This window comes from Populus euphratica, unplaced genomic scaffold (assembly GCF_000495115.2).
Source record: "Populus euphratica unplaced genomic scaffold, PopEup_1.0 scaffold338.1, whole genome shotgun sequence".
Classification (NCBI taxonomy): Eukaryota; Viridiplantae; Streptophyta; class Magnoliopsida; order Malpighiales; family Salicaceae; genus Populus; species Populus euphratica.
In genome coordinates, this window is record NW_011500228.1 from 102,091 (window position 1) to 114,359 (window position 12,269).

At 29.5% G+C, this 12,269-nt stretch overlaps 1 protein-coding gene across 1 annotated transcript; it reads left to right on the forward strand.

Annotated features, from left to right (window-relative positions):
• The first annotated feature begins 7,855 nt into the window (after positions 1 to 7,855).
• Positions 7,856 to 11,412, forward strand: LOC105112403 (isoprene synthase, chloroplastic). Its single transcript, XM_011008100.1, has 7 exons — positions 7,856 to 8,276; positions 9,190 to 9,457; positions 9,539 to 9,914; positions 10,018 to 10,236; positions 10,332 to 10,470; positions 10,568 to 10,816; positions 10,896 to 11,412. The coding sequence occupies exons 1-7, from the start codon at positions 8,040 to 8,042 to the stop codon at positions 11,196 to 11,198; spliced, it is 1,791 nt and encodes a 596-aa protein (XP_011006402.1). The 5' UTR covers positions 7,856 to 8,039; the 3' UTR covers positions 11,199 to 11,412.
• The last annotated feature ends 857 nt before the right edge of the window (positions 11,413 to 12,269 follow it).

A 12,269-nucleotide genomic window follows, 5' to 3' on the forward strand; every position in this document is an offset into this window, starting at 1 on the left:
ATAAAAAAAAATAACTAGAAATTGAGGAAGACTTGACCGTTCTGAGATCTAGACTAGTTTGAATGAAGAGAAATTATAAATAAATAAAAAATCTTTCAAATTTAATTAAAAATTTAAATTGACCTATTTCTTGATCCATCTAAATAAAACTTGGTCAATTGTTTTATTTTACTACCGACAATGGGCTCTTCTCTCTCCCGCCTAGAATATTGTCCTTTTCCAATGTTGTTGGCTCAATAACCCACAATACATACATATTCGAATCACAAACAACTTTGCATCTTTCTTTGTTTATAGCCATAATATTTTCAAACCAATTTTAGCATAATAAAATTAAATCTATTTTTCAATCTAATTAGATATAATTTATTCATATCAAAGCTAAGGGATTTATGAGAATTTTCGTTTAATATTTAATCTGATAATTAAATTGCAAGAGTGAGCATTTCCCATTTCATATCCGTATCTTACACGTGCTTGATGGAGCGATTAGGCTGCGCCAACAAGCATACTCCTTCAAGGCTACAATTGAACTGTACTCAGACAGGGTTTGTGCGGACAAGATTTCTGAGTATAAAGTTTTAGATGGGTGCCTTTGGTCTCCAGTTATGTTGGTTTTCGTTTGCAACAACGAAAGGTTGCTTGGCTATGGTGCAAGAATAGGAGCCAATAAGTTCTGTGAAAAGTGAAAACCTCCAAGCTTTATAGCAAGTACCATGGTTATTGGGTTCAGTTCAGGGTGGCAAGAAAAAGGTATAGATCATTTGTTCAACTCATAAGTTTTCGGTCATCCAAGGTTAGTTTTTTTAATAATAATTAGTATTGACTCAATTTATCATGAATCCATTCATTGAATTAATCAAATTTGAAAGAGTCAATGTCTTTCAACTTAAATTAAAACTAAATTCTAAGTAAGTTTTGGATCATAAGTTTGTCAAATCACTGGCAAATCAAGTTTAATAACTATAATATATAATTGAGTAATTTGTATGTCCACACTATATTATAAAAATATGAATAAAATTTTCAAGTTAATTCTTTAGCATCATCATTGTACTCGAATATATAATTGTTTTGAGTTTTTTTTCATGAAGATAAATTTTTATATCAGTTTATCTTACTCAAATGAGTCTTTTTAAACTAGAAGCATTGTTTATATATGTATTGTTTAAGTAAGTAAAAGAACTATTAAAATAGGATGTTTATATTTTGTGTGATTGAAGGCTGAGAAAATTATAAACATGATAAAATTATATTCTAAATCTATTTAAATATTTTAATAATAAAAAAATTAATTTTAATTGAGATTTCATAAATTATTTATTGTTATATTTTTATTGTCAGATCAAATACAAAATAATTCAAAAAAAATTTAGTAAAATTTAAATAAAGATTTATAATAGTATCCAAGAACAATATCAAAGTAAAAGAGTAAAAGAATATGATAAAAAACAAATTTGGAGTGTAAAACAAATAAAGAAAAAAAAAAGTAAAAAAGAAAAGAAAAGGCAACAAAGGGCCAGTCAGGCCAAATTTTAAAGGTGAAATTGATTAAAAAAATATTACTATTATTATTTACTACTAGAATTGAGATTACTATATAGTTTTGGGGCATTATTAAAGTTTGACCTTGTTAAATATGGAAAACAAAATATAACACTTAGACAGCAATCTTGTACTGCCACTTAGGAAACAATCTAATTATCTTTATAATTTAATTATCGATTTTTTTTATTGGGTCACACAAATAAAGTATTGCTTCATTATCACTATGGAAAGAGTTTTAATTTATTTATTTTTTCTTTTGGGGTATAAAAACATAATAGAGTACTGGAAAGAAATTATCAATTGAAATATTTTTAAAAAACCAAATAAATTATTAATGGAAATACACTTTTCTAAGGTGTGTCATTTTTATATATTTTTTATTTTATTTTAAAAATGTACATTTTTGTTGAATATAAACCCAATTGTTGCACAATATATAATAATTACTACATTAATGGAGCCTTAATATCAATAAATGGCTTGCGGTTTGAAGGTGGAAGGAGCATTTGTTTATTGTTTCTTTTTAAATAGATTATGTTGTTTAAGACCAATAATTTCCTTAGAAGGAAGATTGAAGATAGAAACTAAGGAGTGGTGATAAAATCTATATCAATAAGTTGCAACAAAATGCATAGAAAATCATTTTATATATATATATATATATATATATATATGTCTTTTAATATTGTTATTAAACTCAAAAATATAAAAATTTTGAAAAATATTTTTATCAAGATAATTTTTTTATTAATGTATTTTTTTTATCTTAGTCGCCATAATATTTTTAACTAGAATTATTATTTTTGTTTATATATATAATGATTTTTAAAGTAATTTAGTAAAAATTATCAAAATAGCATGCCTATATTTTTTTATTATCAAAAGCTAAAAAAAAATATAAATATATTAAAATTATGTACAAAATTTATTTAAAAACTTTAATAATAAAATAATCAATCTCAATTGATTTTTAATGAATAATTTTTTATTATTATCATATCATATTGATAATAATTTAAAAAATTATTAAAATTTAAATAAAAAAATTATAATAATACTTAAGAATCATATAAAAATTAAAGAGTAAATGAATATGATAAGAAAAAAATCTGAGTGTAAAAAAGAAATACGAAGAAAAGAAAAGAAAAAAGTGAAAAAAGAAAAGGGACAACAAAGTGTTATGCCTAACGCTTGGCTCCTCTTAAATGGTGTTTGTTTATACAAATACGGCTGCGTTTTAATTAAAACATAATTTGTAGTAGTTTAATAAAAAAAATTGATTTATTGTGCATGGTCCCACATAATTTTTACGATTGAAACACAGATAATAAAAATTAAAAGAATGCTGCTTTTTATTTACTATTCACGTTAATTAAACTATTCAATGAACAATGCAATTAACATGAACAGTATAATTCATTACATTATTCATGTAAACAGTGTAATTCACTTGTACTGTTCAGACATGTTTGTTTTTTTTCTAAAGTCTTCATTTAATTTTATTAATATTTTTTTAAGTGTTAATATTACTAAAAAAAATTTATTAATATTTTTTGATTTTATTAATATTTTTTAATTTTATTAATATTTAAAAAAAAACTAGTTTAAAGTGAATTAAATTTATTTGGCCTGTGATGTGAACAATATTTTTTTCTCGAAAAACTAGTATAAAGTAAATTAAATTCACTCACACTGTAATATCAATTTTATACCTGATAATATTTTATCTAATTTTATTATACGCTCAAAAAATTATGAAAATTATAATTTTTATCGAATAAATTTTGTACGTAATGGAATTATAAATAGTTTAATAAAAAATTATTAATATATATTTTTTAAAATTATTTTATAACTTCAATTTCAAAAGCATTATTAACCAAATACATTAAACTATTTTTTTTTCAACTTCAATTTCAACCACAATTTTAACCAAATATCAATTTTTTTAAATCAACTTTAACTAAAAATATTTTTTATAAAATATTTTTTTTCAAATCACAACCACAACATCTATCACAACTTCAAATACATTTTTTTTACTAGGCCAGCAAGAATGGCCGTGCAGTTTCTTTTTGCTCGCCTCTTTCATTTTTTTTTTTTTTAAGTGACTGCCATGAGAGAATAAATAACTATGCTAAACCCATGATCTCTAGTCTTCACGTGCCCAACCAACAAAGCTAAAGCATGTATTTGCTATCATACAATTAGAGTGTATATATATAGATATATATATATATATATATTCACTGAATAGTATTATTTAGGTAATAGTTTTTCTAAAACTCAATTTAGATGGAAGCATAAAGCTAGCTCAATAACGCTTTAATTCTCTATTTATTTTTTATATTAAAAATATTTTTGAATAAATTTAATATTTTTATTTTTTTATTTTAAATTGATAATTTTTTATTTTTTTAAATTATTTTAATGCATTAATATTAAAAATAATTTTATAAAAAATAATTTTTAATATATTTTTAAATAAAAAATATTTTAAAAAATAATCATAACTACACTCACAAAAATATTTAAATTATTCATGTTAATAAAAAAAAATCCCATAAAATGCTGCTGTGCTAGAGGAGACATTGGGAACTAGCTATCAGCATGCATCAACACTTTTCTATCTGACTAAAATCAAGTCACTAACATGAAATTTAAACCGTGTGAGATTATCTCCTCATGGCCTAATTTCAAAAAATGAATATAATTAATTTGAAATATATAATTCAACTAATTAAATACTATATTTAGTTTTTAAAAATTATCATTTTGAATTTTATAAATTTTAAAATTATCAAAAATTTCGATTATTAATTTTAAAGTCTATAAAATTAATGAAGATTCAAGCAAAGTAATTGAACACCTATAATAATAATAAATTAGCATAATTATATTCGCCTGTAATTTTAAATAGTGCAATCCATTATCGTGGGCGAAACCTGTCTAATCACACCCCTTTGAGCTATTTTATCAAATAGCTCAAGTGATGTGCATCCCACGCTGCGCACTCAAGGAGTGTTCGCAACGTCGCTGCCGTGATTCACACTTCGGGGGATCGTTATTGTAATTAATCCTTACAAAATCCTTTCAATATCTTCGCCGGGAAATGAGGTGGCGCTAACGTCGGTCTTCGCCATTCCCTCCCGCTTTTGCTTGTTCTGTGCAGGTACCACCTGAAGGTTCGAAAAAAGCAGGGCCCGAGCCCGAGCGGAACTGAACGCGCTCTGTCTCTGCAAGCCCAGGAGGACTAGTCCTTCCACCGTGTGATGAAGATATACAAATCATTGATGGATTCCCGATGGAACCAATTCAGTTGGTGAAGCTATTTATCAACGAAAACACGGACAAAATATTCACGCTAAAAAAAAATATTTGCCAATCATTTTTCTGTCGGACAATCTATTTAAGTACAAGGCAGATAGATGATTAAGCATCTACGTACATGTCTTTCTTGCCAGCAAATTAAAAAAAAAAAAACTAAAAGAGTTGGGAAATTTTAATCTACATTTCATCATGAAGTACTATGTATTTAAATAACATATTTTGCAGTTTTTTTTCGATTTATATTTGTTTTCTCAATTTCAATACCATCATTTATTATTATATTTATTAGAGAATAAAATTTATAATTTTTATTTTATTTTTCTGAAATTATTCTAGTTTTATAATTCAAATTATTAGTTTAACCACTTAACTCGTTTTATTTAAGTTTTTATTTTATTTTATTATTTAATACTAAGTTGATTGAGAATTAAAATTTATAATTTATATCAATTATTTTATAGGATGTTATTTTGATTTCATGACGCGGGTCATGAGTTCGACGAGTTAATTTAGATTGACAAGAATTGTTTTTTTTTCTCTTTTTAATTGATTTTTCAATTTCAATTATATCTTTCAACATTAAATTTATTAAAAATTGAATTTCATAATTTATTTTAATAGTTTATTAAAAAATAAATTTTATAATTTATTTTAATTTATTTTTTATCAGGCTATCATGATTTTATAATTTAGCATATAAATTCATAAATTAACTTGAATCGATCCAATATATTATTATTTTAATATTTATATTAAAAAATATCATATTAAATATTTATTTTAAATTAAACTATATATTTATTTATTATTAAAGTTATTTTTAGATTTATTAAGTCAATTAAATTATATATATGTAACTATAATCGAGCTACTACCTCCACAACTTATAAGAAATCCCATTTGGAGGGGCCTTGTCATGTCTCAAGCTTTTCGGTCACCCTACGATGAGGGCCCTGCAGTGTTCTTAAGTTCTTTTCATTTCTTTAATTTTTTTTAAGAACATCTTCGGTAATCACAGGTAATGTGATGTAAATTATATTTTAAAATTTTTAAATTATTTTATTAAAATTTAATATATTTTAAATTATTTTAATACGATGATATTAAAAAAAAATAAAAAAATTTATTAATATATATTTTAACATGAAAAATTATTAACACCTCCAACTATATTACCAAACAAATCCTTTTAATTGAGATGTAACAGTCACCTACCGTATCTTTCAATAGACTTCATATGGGGTCTCTAGCTGCTAAATAATAATAATAATAATATTAATAACAAGATTTATTAATAATATAATTATCAACTTAAAATTAAACTTTAATAATTAAAAATAAATTCACAATTTAATTATTAATTATTATTTTTATAAAAAAATAATATCCCTTCAAAATATAAACTAAATAAATTAAATTAACATGTATAATCAATACCCAACTAATTATCTATCATTTATTTAATCTATATTTATTCAATTTAAATTAACACCATTTAATTATTATGAATTCTACAAAAAAAAAAAATTTCTTAAATTTTTTTAACTTAATAATAAAATTAATAAAATATGATTGACAACTATAAAATAACTCATAATTTCTTTGGTATAGCACACCTAAGTTACAAAATCAAATTTAATTAATTAAATTTTAAACAAGTTTAATTTTTCTCAAATTTCAAATAAACTCTAACATACAAATCATATTGTAATACAATAAAATTCTATATAAAAAAGTTGTAAAACACTTAAATATATTAGCAAATTAAAAATACTATACAAAAATATCAATAAATTAACCTAAAATATAAATGAGTAGGTTTATTTACTCAATGTAGATAATATTTAGAAAAAAATTGAATCAAAACCGTGATAATGATCCTCTTAAATGTTAAGAGATTAAATTTGTGAAGAATATATATATATAGTCCTAGATTTGTGGCAATATAGAAGAGGGGAAGGGAAAATTTTTTGCATTTAAAAAAAAAACGGAAGAAGAAGAAAAGGGGAGAAGTGGTTATTGTTAGGTATAATATTTTTAAATTTACTAATGAAATTTCTATCAAAAATTGATGGAAAAATATTTTTCTATATTATTTCATCAACAAATAATAATATATTATATTACTAATAAAATCACCAACAAAATATGTTTTAATTATTTTTATTCTATCGACAAATTCATCAATGACAGAACATGTCCTGTCATTATTGTTATCAAACATTACAAATAGAATATATTTTTTGCCAATAATTCCATTACTATTTTATAATTTTCCAGCAGTGATAAAGTATTTCCAATTGAGCAAATCGGGGGCGGGGACCCACAAGCACGAAATGTCACATGTGAGACGTGGAAGGAACAAAGGATGGATGCATGCGTTGGTTCGTCATCGTTTGTCAGCATGCATGTTCCTTCTTTTTTTTCCTGGCTCGAAATTTGGCAGGCGTCAGTGTAAAGGAGCGAAAGACATGGAGAAAATACACATCCATAAAAAATAAAAAGGAAAAAAATAATGGAAAATATACGACCATGAAAACCCTTGATTATATAACAATATGATTTACAGAAACTCGACCACCGTAAACCCTGCTAATTGCTATCAAAAATTTTAGACCACGTATTGATGATAACATTAGGAGCACTTGGCCATCACCACAAATCTTCAAACCACAGGCAACGCTACCTTTTCTTTTCAGAACCTTCGGCACTGGCAAAATCTTTTGAAATTTTTTTCTGGTGCTGAATGCATCCAGAAAAAAAAAAGAAAAAAAGAAAAAGGAATCAAGATTCCAGAAGCATCAGTGAATAGGGAAAAATCTGAAACGAAGACCTCTGAAATTGTCACCTTGCATGCCTCTCATGGAAAATATAGCTTCAACAGAACATTCCAGGTCTAATGTTGTTTCCAACGATTTTGACAACAGAGTAACACTTCACCATTTACTACAATCTATGGTGAGCATGATGCCATGTAATAAACAGAAAAAAAAATCTAACCGATCTTTGTATCCGATTAGAACGAGACCTGCAAATTGTAGGTTCTATAAATGAGTTTACGTTTCTAGTATTGGCAATTTGAAACTTTGAGAAGAAGCAGAGAGAGAGAGAGAGAGAGAGAGAGAGAGAGAGAGTCCTGCTGCAGTTTCCATTACTAGGGCATGGCAACTGAATTATTGTGCTTGCACCGTCCAATCTCACTGACACCCAAATTGTACAGAAATTCCTTACCTAAAGTCATCCAGGCCACTCCCTTAACTTTGAAACTCAGATGTTCTGTAAGCACAGAAAACGTCAGCTTCACAGAAACAGAAACAGAAAGTACCAGACGGTCTGCTAATTATGAACCAAATACCTGGGATTATGATTATTTGCTGTCTTCGGACGCTGACGAATCGGTACGTACGTAAAATCTGCAGGAAAACTCCCCCTTCTCTTTTTCTTGTATTTGTTTTTTCATTTACAAGTTCTTTGGATCAGCCATTTCTTTCATTTAGTGTAATAGGATTTGAAATATTCAGTTCTAACCATAGTTTTCAGACCCAGCCTGAACTCTTACTCATAAAAAAACTCGGATACTAAGTTAACTAACGAGTTATCAGGTGATTAATCATTTTCATCAAAACAATGTTATAATATTCTTTTTTCTTGAAAAAACCAACTCATGGACTAGGTTTGAATCCGATCACCAGCACTGTCGGGTCATTTTTTTTAGTTTAAATTAAAATCTAATCTAAGCTAGGCTCTAGACTGTGGGTTCACTGAATCGGCCATCGGACCTAGTCGAGTTTATTAACAAGATTACTTTTATTTTAGCTAATTATAAATTCTGTCGAGAATACTGGTCTTTCAGTACATATATATATCTTGTGACTGTGTGCATTTTTTTTTTTTAAGTTTCATTCTTGTTAAAACTTAAAGGTGACCTTACTAAGGTAAACCAACACACTCTAATTTTTAAATATAGTAAGATGATACTATAAAAAAACTACTCTCTACTTAGCGATCTCATTTGAATTTGTCAATCCAAGATTCCTGGACTTCTTAATATATCTCCAGATCTTCAAAGTGGATCCGACTCTTCGTTAGGTTGTGGCTAAGTGAGTCACACTTACAGCTACTGCTCCATGTGGACCGTGCGTGGCCTGCATATAATGGCGCTAGTTCATTTTTGTGAAAATCAGCCTGGCTGGTCAATTCAGATTAGCCTAGCATATGTCAAAATTAAAATGAAGAGGGTTCTGAAGAAGAGAAAAGGAAGAAGCTCTGTAGTCATCAATCAATAACTCTGCATATTCTGTCATCTTGTAGATTGAAGTATACAAAGACAGGGCCAAAAAGCTGCAGGCTGAGGTGAGAAGAGAGATTAACAATGAAAAGGCAGAGTTTTTGACTCTGCTTGAACTGATAGATAATGTCCAAAGGTTAGGATTGGGTTACCGGTTCGAGAGTGATATAAGGAAAGCCCTTGATAGATTTTTTTCTTCAGGAGGATTTGATACTGTTACAAAAACTAGCCTTCATGCTACTGCCCTTAGCTTCAGGCTTCTCAGACAGCATGGCTTTGAGGTCTCTCAAGGTATTTACTTACCTACCTCAATCATTTAATATATCCTTATCTATGAAGTATGTTCATGCAGTATGCCCTTGCCATCAACAGAAGCGTTCAGCGGATTCAAGGATCAAAATGGCAATTTCTTGGAAAACCTTAAGGAGGACATCAAGGCAATACTAAGCCTATATGAAGCTTCATTTCTTGCCTTAGAAGGAGAAAATATCTTGGATGAGGCCAAGGTGTTTGCAATATCACATCTAAAAGAGGTCAGCGAAGAAAAGATTGGAAAAGACCTGGCCGAACAGGTGAATCATGCATTGGAGCTTCCATTGCATCGCAGGACGCAAAGACTAGAAGCTGTTTGGAGTATTGAAGCATACCGTAAAAAGGAAGATGCAAATAAAGTACTGCTAGAACTTGCTATAGTGGACTACAACATGATTCAATCAGTATACCAAAGAGATCTTCGCGAGACATCAAGGTCAGTCCAAGAACAAAATTTGATGTTCTTACCAAGGTCTAGAAAACAGGTCAATTAGATTTCAGGCCATGGAAAATAACTTTGCTCCTGCTGTGGCACTCAGGTGGTGGAGGCGTGTGGGTCTTGCAACAAAGTTGCATTTTGCTAGAGACAGGTTAATTGAAAGCTTTTACTGGGCAGTTGGAGTTGCGTTCGAACCTCAATACAGTGATTGCCGTAATTCAGTAGCAAAAATGTTTTCATTTGTAACAATCATTGATGATATCTATGATGTTTATGGTACTCTGGATGAGTTGGAGCTATTTACAGATGCTGTTGAGAGGTTTGCACCAAGAAAGAATTAACCCCTCACCATTTCAGTTCATGTTGTTATGATGCTAATCATTTTATTTCCCTCACTATTCCTGGTTGTTTCAGATGGGACGTCAATGCCATCAATGATCTTCCGGATTATATGAAGCTCTGCTTCCTAGCACTCTATAACACTATCAATGACATAGCTTATGAAAATCTGAAGGAAAAGGGGGAAAACATTCTTCCTTACCTAACAAAAGCGGTACAGTATAAATTTTATCATTATTTGCAGAAAACATAGCAGGCCTGCAATTTTCTATTGCTAACCGATTTCTGTTGTAATGTCTTCGTTCCTACAGTGGGCAGATTTATGCAATGCATTCCTACAAGAAGCAAAATGGTTGTACAATAAGTCCACACCACCATTTGATGACTATTTCCGGAATGCATGGAAATCATCCTCAGGGCCTCTTCAACTAGTTTTTGCCTACTTCGCCGTAGTTCAAAACATCAAGAAAGAGGAAATTGAAAACTTACAAAAGTATCATGATATCATCAGTTGGCCTTCCTACATCTTTCGTCTTTATAACGACTTGGCTTCAGCATCGGTAAGTTCTTCATATGCCTAAATGTACAGGCCTGTAGCGATCCGTTCCCGCATATTAACATTCTCGTTTGCTTATCCAGGCTGAGATAGCGAGAGGTGAAACTGCGAATTCTGTATCATGCTACATGCGTACAAAAGGCATTTCTGAGGAACTTGCTACTGAATCTGTAATGAATTTGATCGACGAAACCTGGAAAAAGATGAACAAAGAAAAGCTTGATGGCTCTGTGTTTGCAAAACCTTTTGTTGAAGCAGCTATTAACCTTGCACGACAATCCCATTGCACTTATCATAACGGAGATGCGCATACTTCACCAGATGAGCTAACTAGGAAACGTGTCCTGTCAGTAATCACAGAGCCTATTCTACCCTTTGAGAGATAAGCAACAGGCTTTCCATGTTGTAGTCTGCAAGTACAAATAACATACGCTGCATAGAAAATTAAGCCATGTAAGTAGGCTATAACTCCATGTCCGGCGGCAGCAAGTACCCTCCTGTATTGTGGATGGAGAGTATTGTATATTTTGATTCAGATTTCAAGGAAGAATATATTGAAAAACAATGCAGGAGGCAGATTATTATGTATCCGTTTTCTTATTTTGAATGCATTTCAGGTGCTCAGCTCGTTGTGCGTACTGGACTGAAAGCAAACACAAATAAAACATAAACAAGTAGATTTACATGGTTCTTCAAAATTGGGTATATCCATGAAGGTAGCAGATTGTATATTATTGAAGGAATGATACAAACACTCAACTTAACCTAGTACAATCCCACAAAACCGGGTGTTTTACTTTTACACTCAGTGTTTCTCTCAAATCTGCACTTTCTCACTCTCATAGTTGCACTCACCACACTTTCACCCCTTTTGCTCTCACCACACTTACACTACACTTATCTTACATTGCTCTCTCTTTGTCTCTATTTATAGGAGAGCCTTGGCAGCTTGGTTGAGAAGTAATGGTGGTTGAGGGTGGTTGAATGGTGGTTGGAAGTGGTTGATGGTAGTTAAGAAAAATGTTGACAATTTGCAAATGTTGACAATTTGCTTCAAATCTCCACCTTGGCAAGATTTTTCCATTCAATCCTCGTGATCAATTAATGTTGTCTCTAACGCGCCATATGGCGCTGCACCTTGAAGGTGCTCAACACCGAGAGATGTTGACCAAGTCCAAACAATGTTGGAACTTGATCCCTGAGACATATTTTATGAGCATGTCAGTTGGATTATCTGCGGTACCAATCTTCTGTAGCAGAATATCCTCTTCATCCACAATTTCTCGAACAAAATGAAATCGAACATCAATGTGTTTGGTGCGGAAATGATGAACTTGATTCTTTACAGGACAAATAGCACTTTGACTATCACAACACTCACGTGCTCTTGAACAATTTCCAAATCTTTAATCAACCCATGTAACCAAATAGCTTCCTTGAAAACTTCTGTTACTGCC

What these genes read in the sequence shown, in the direction of transcription:
- LOC105112403 (XM_011008100.1), top strand. Translation starts at nt 8,040, where the DNA reads ATGGCAACTGAATTATTGTGCTTGCACCGTCCAATCTCACTGACACCC. An exon ending in GATCTTCGCGAGACATCAAG is followed by an intron (nt 9,915 to 10,017) that starts GTCAGTCCAAGA and finishes TGTGGCACTCAG; the next exon opens with GTGGTGGAGGCGTGTGGGTC. An exon ending in TTCCTTACCTAACAAAAGCG is followed by an intron (nt 10,471 to 10,567) that starts GTACAGTATAAA and finishes TCGTTCCTACAG; the next exon opens with TGGGCAGATTTATGCAATGC.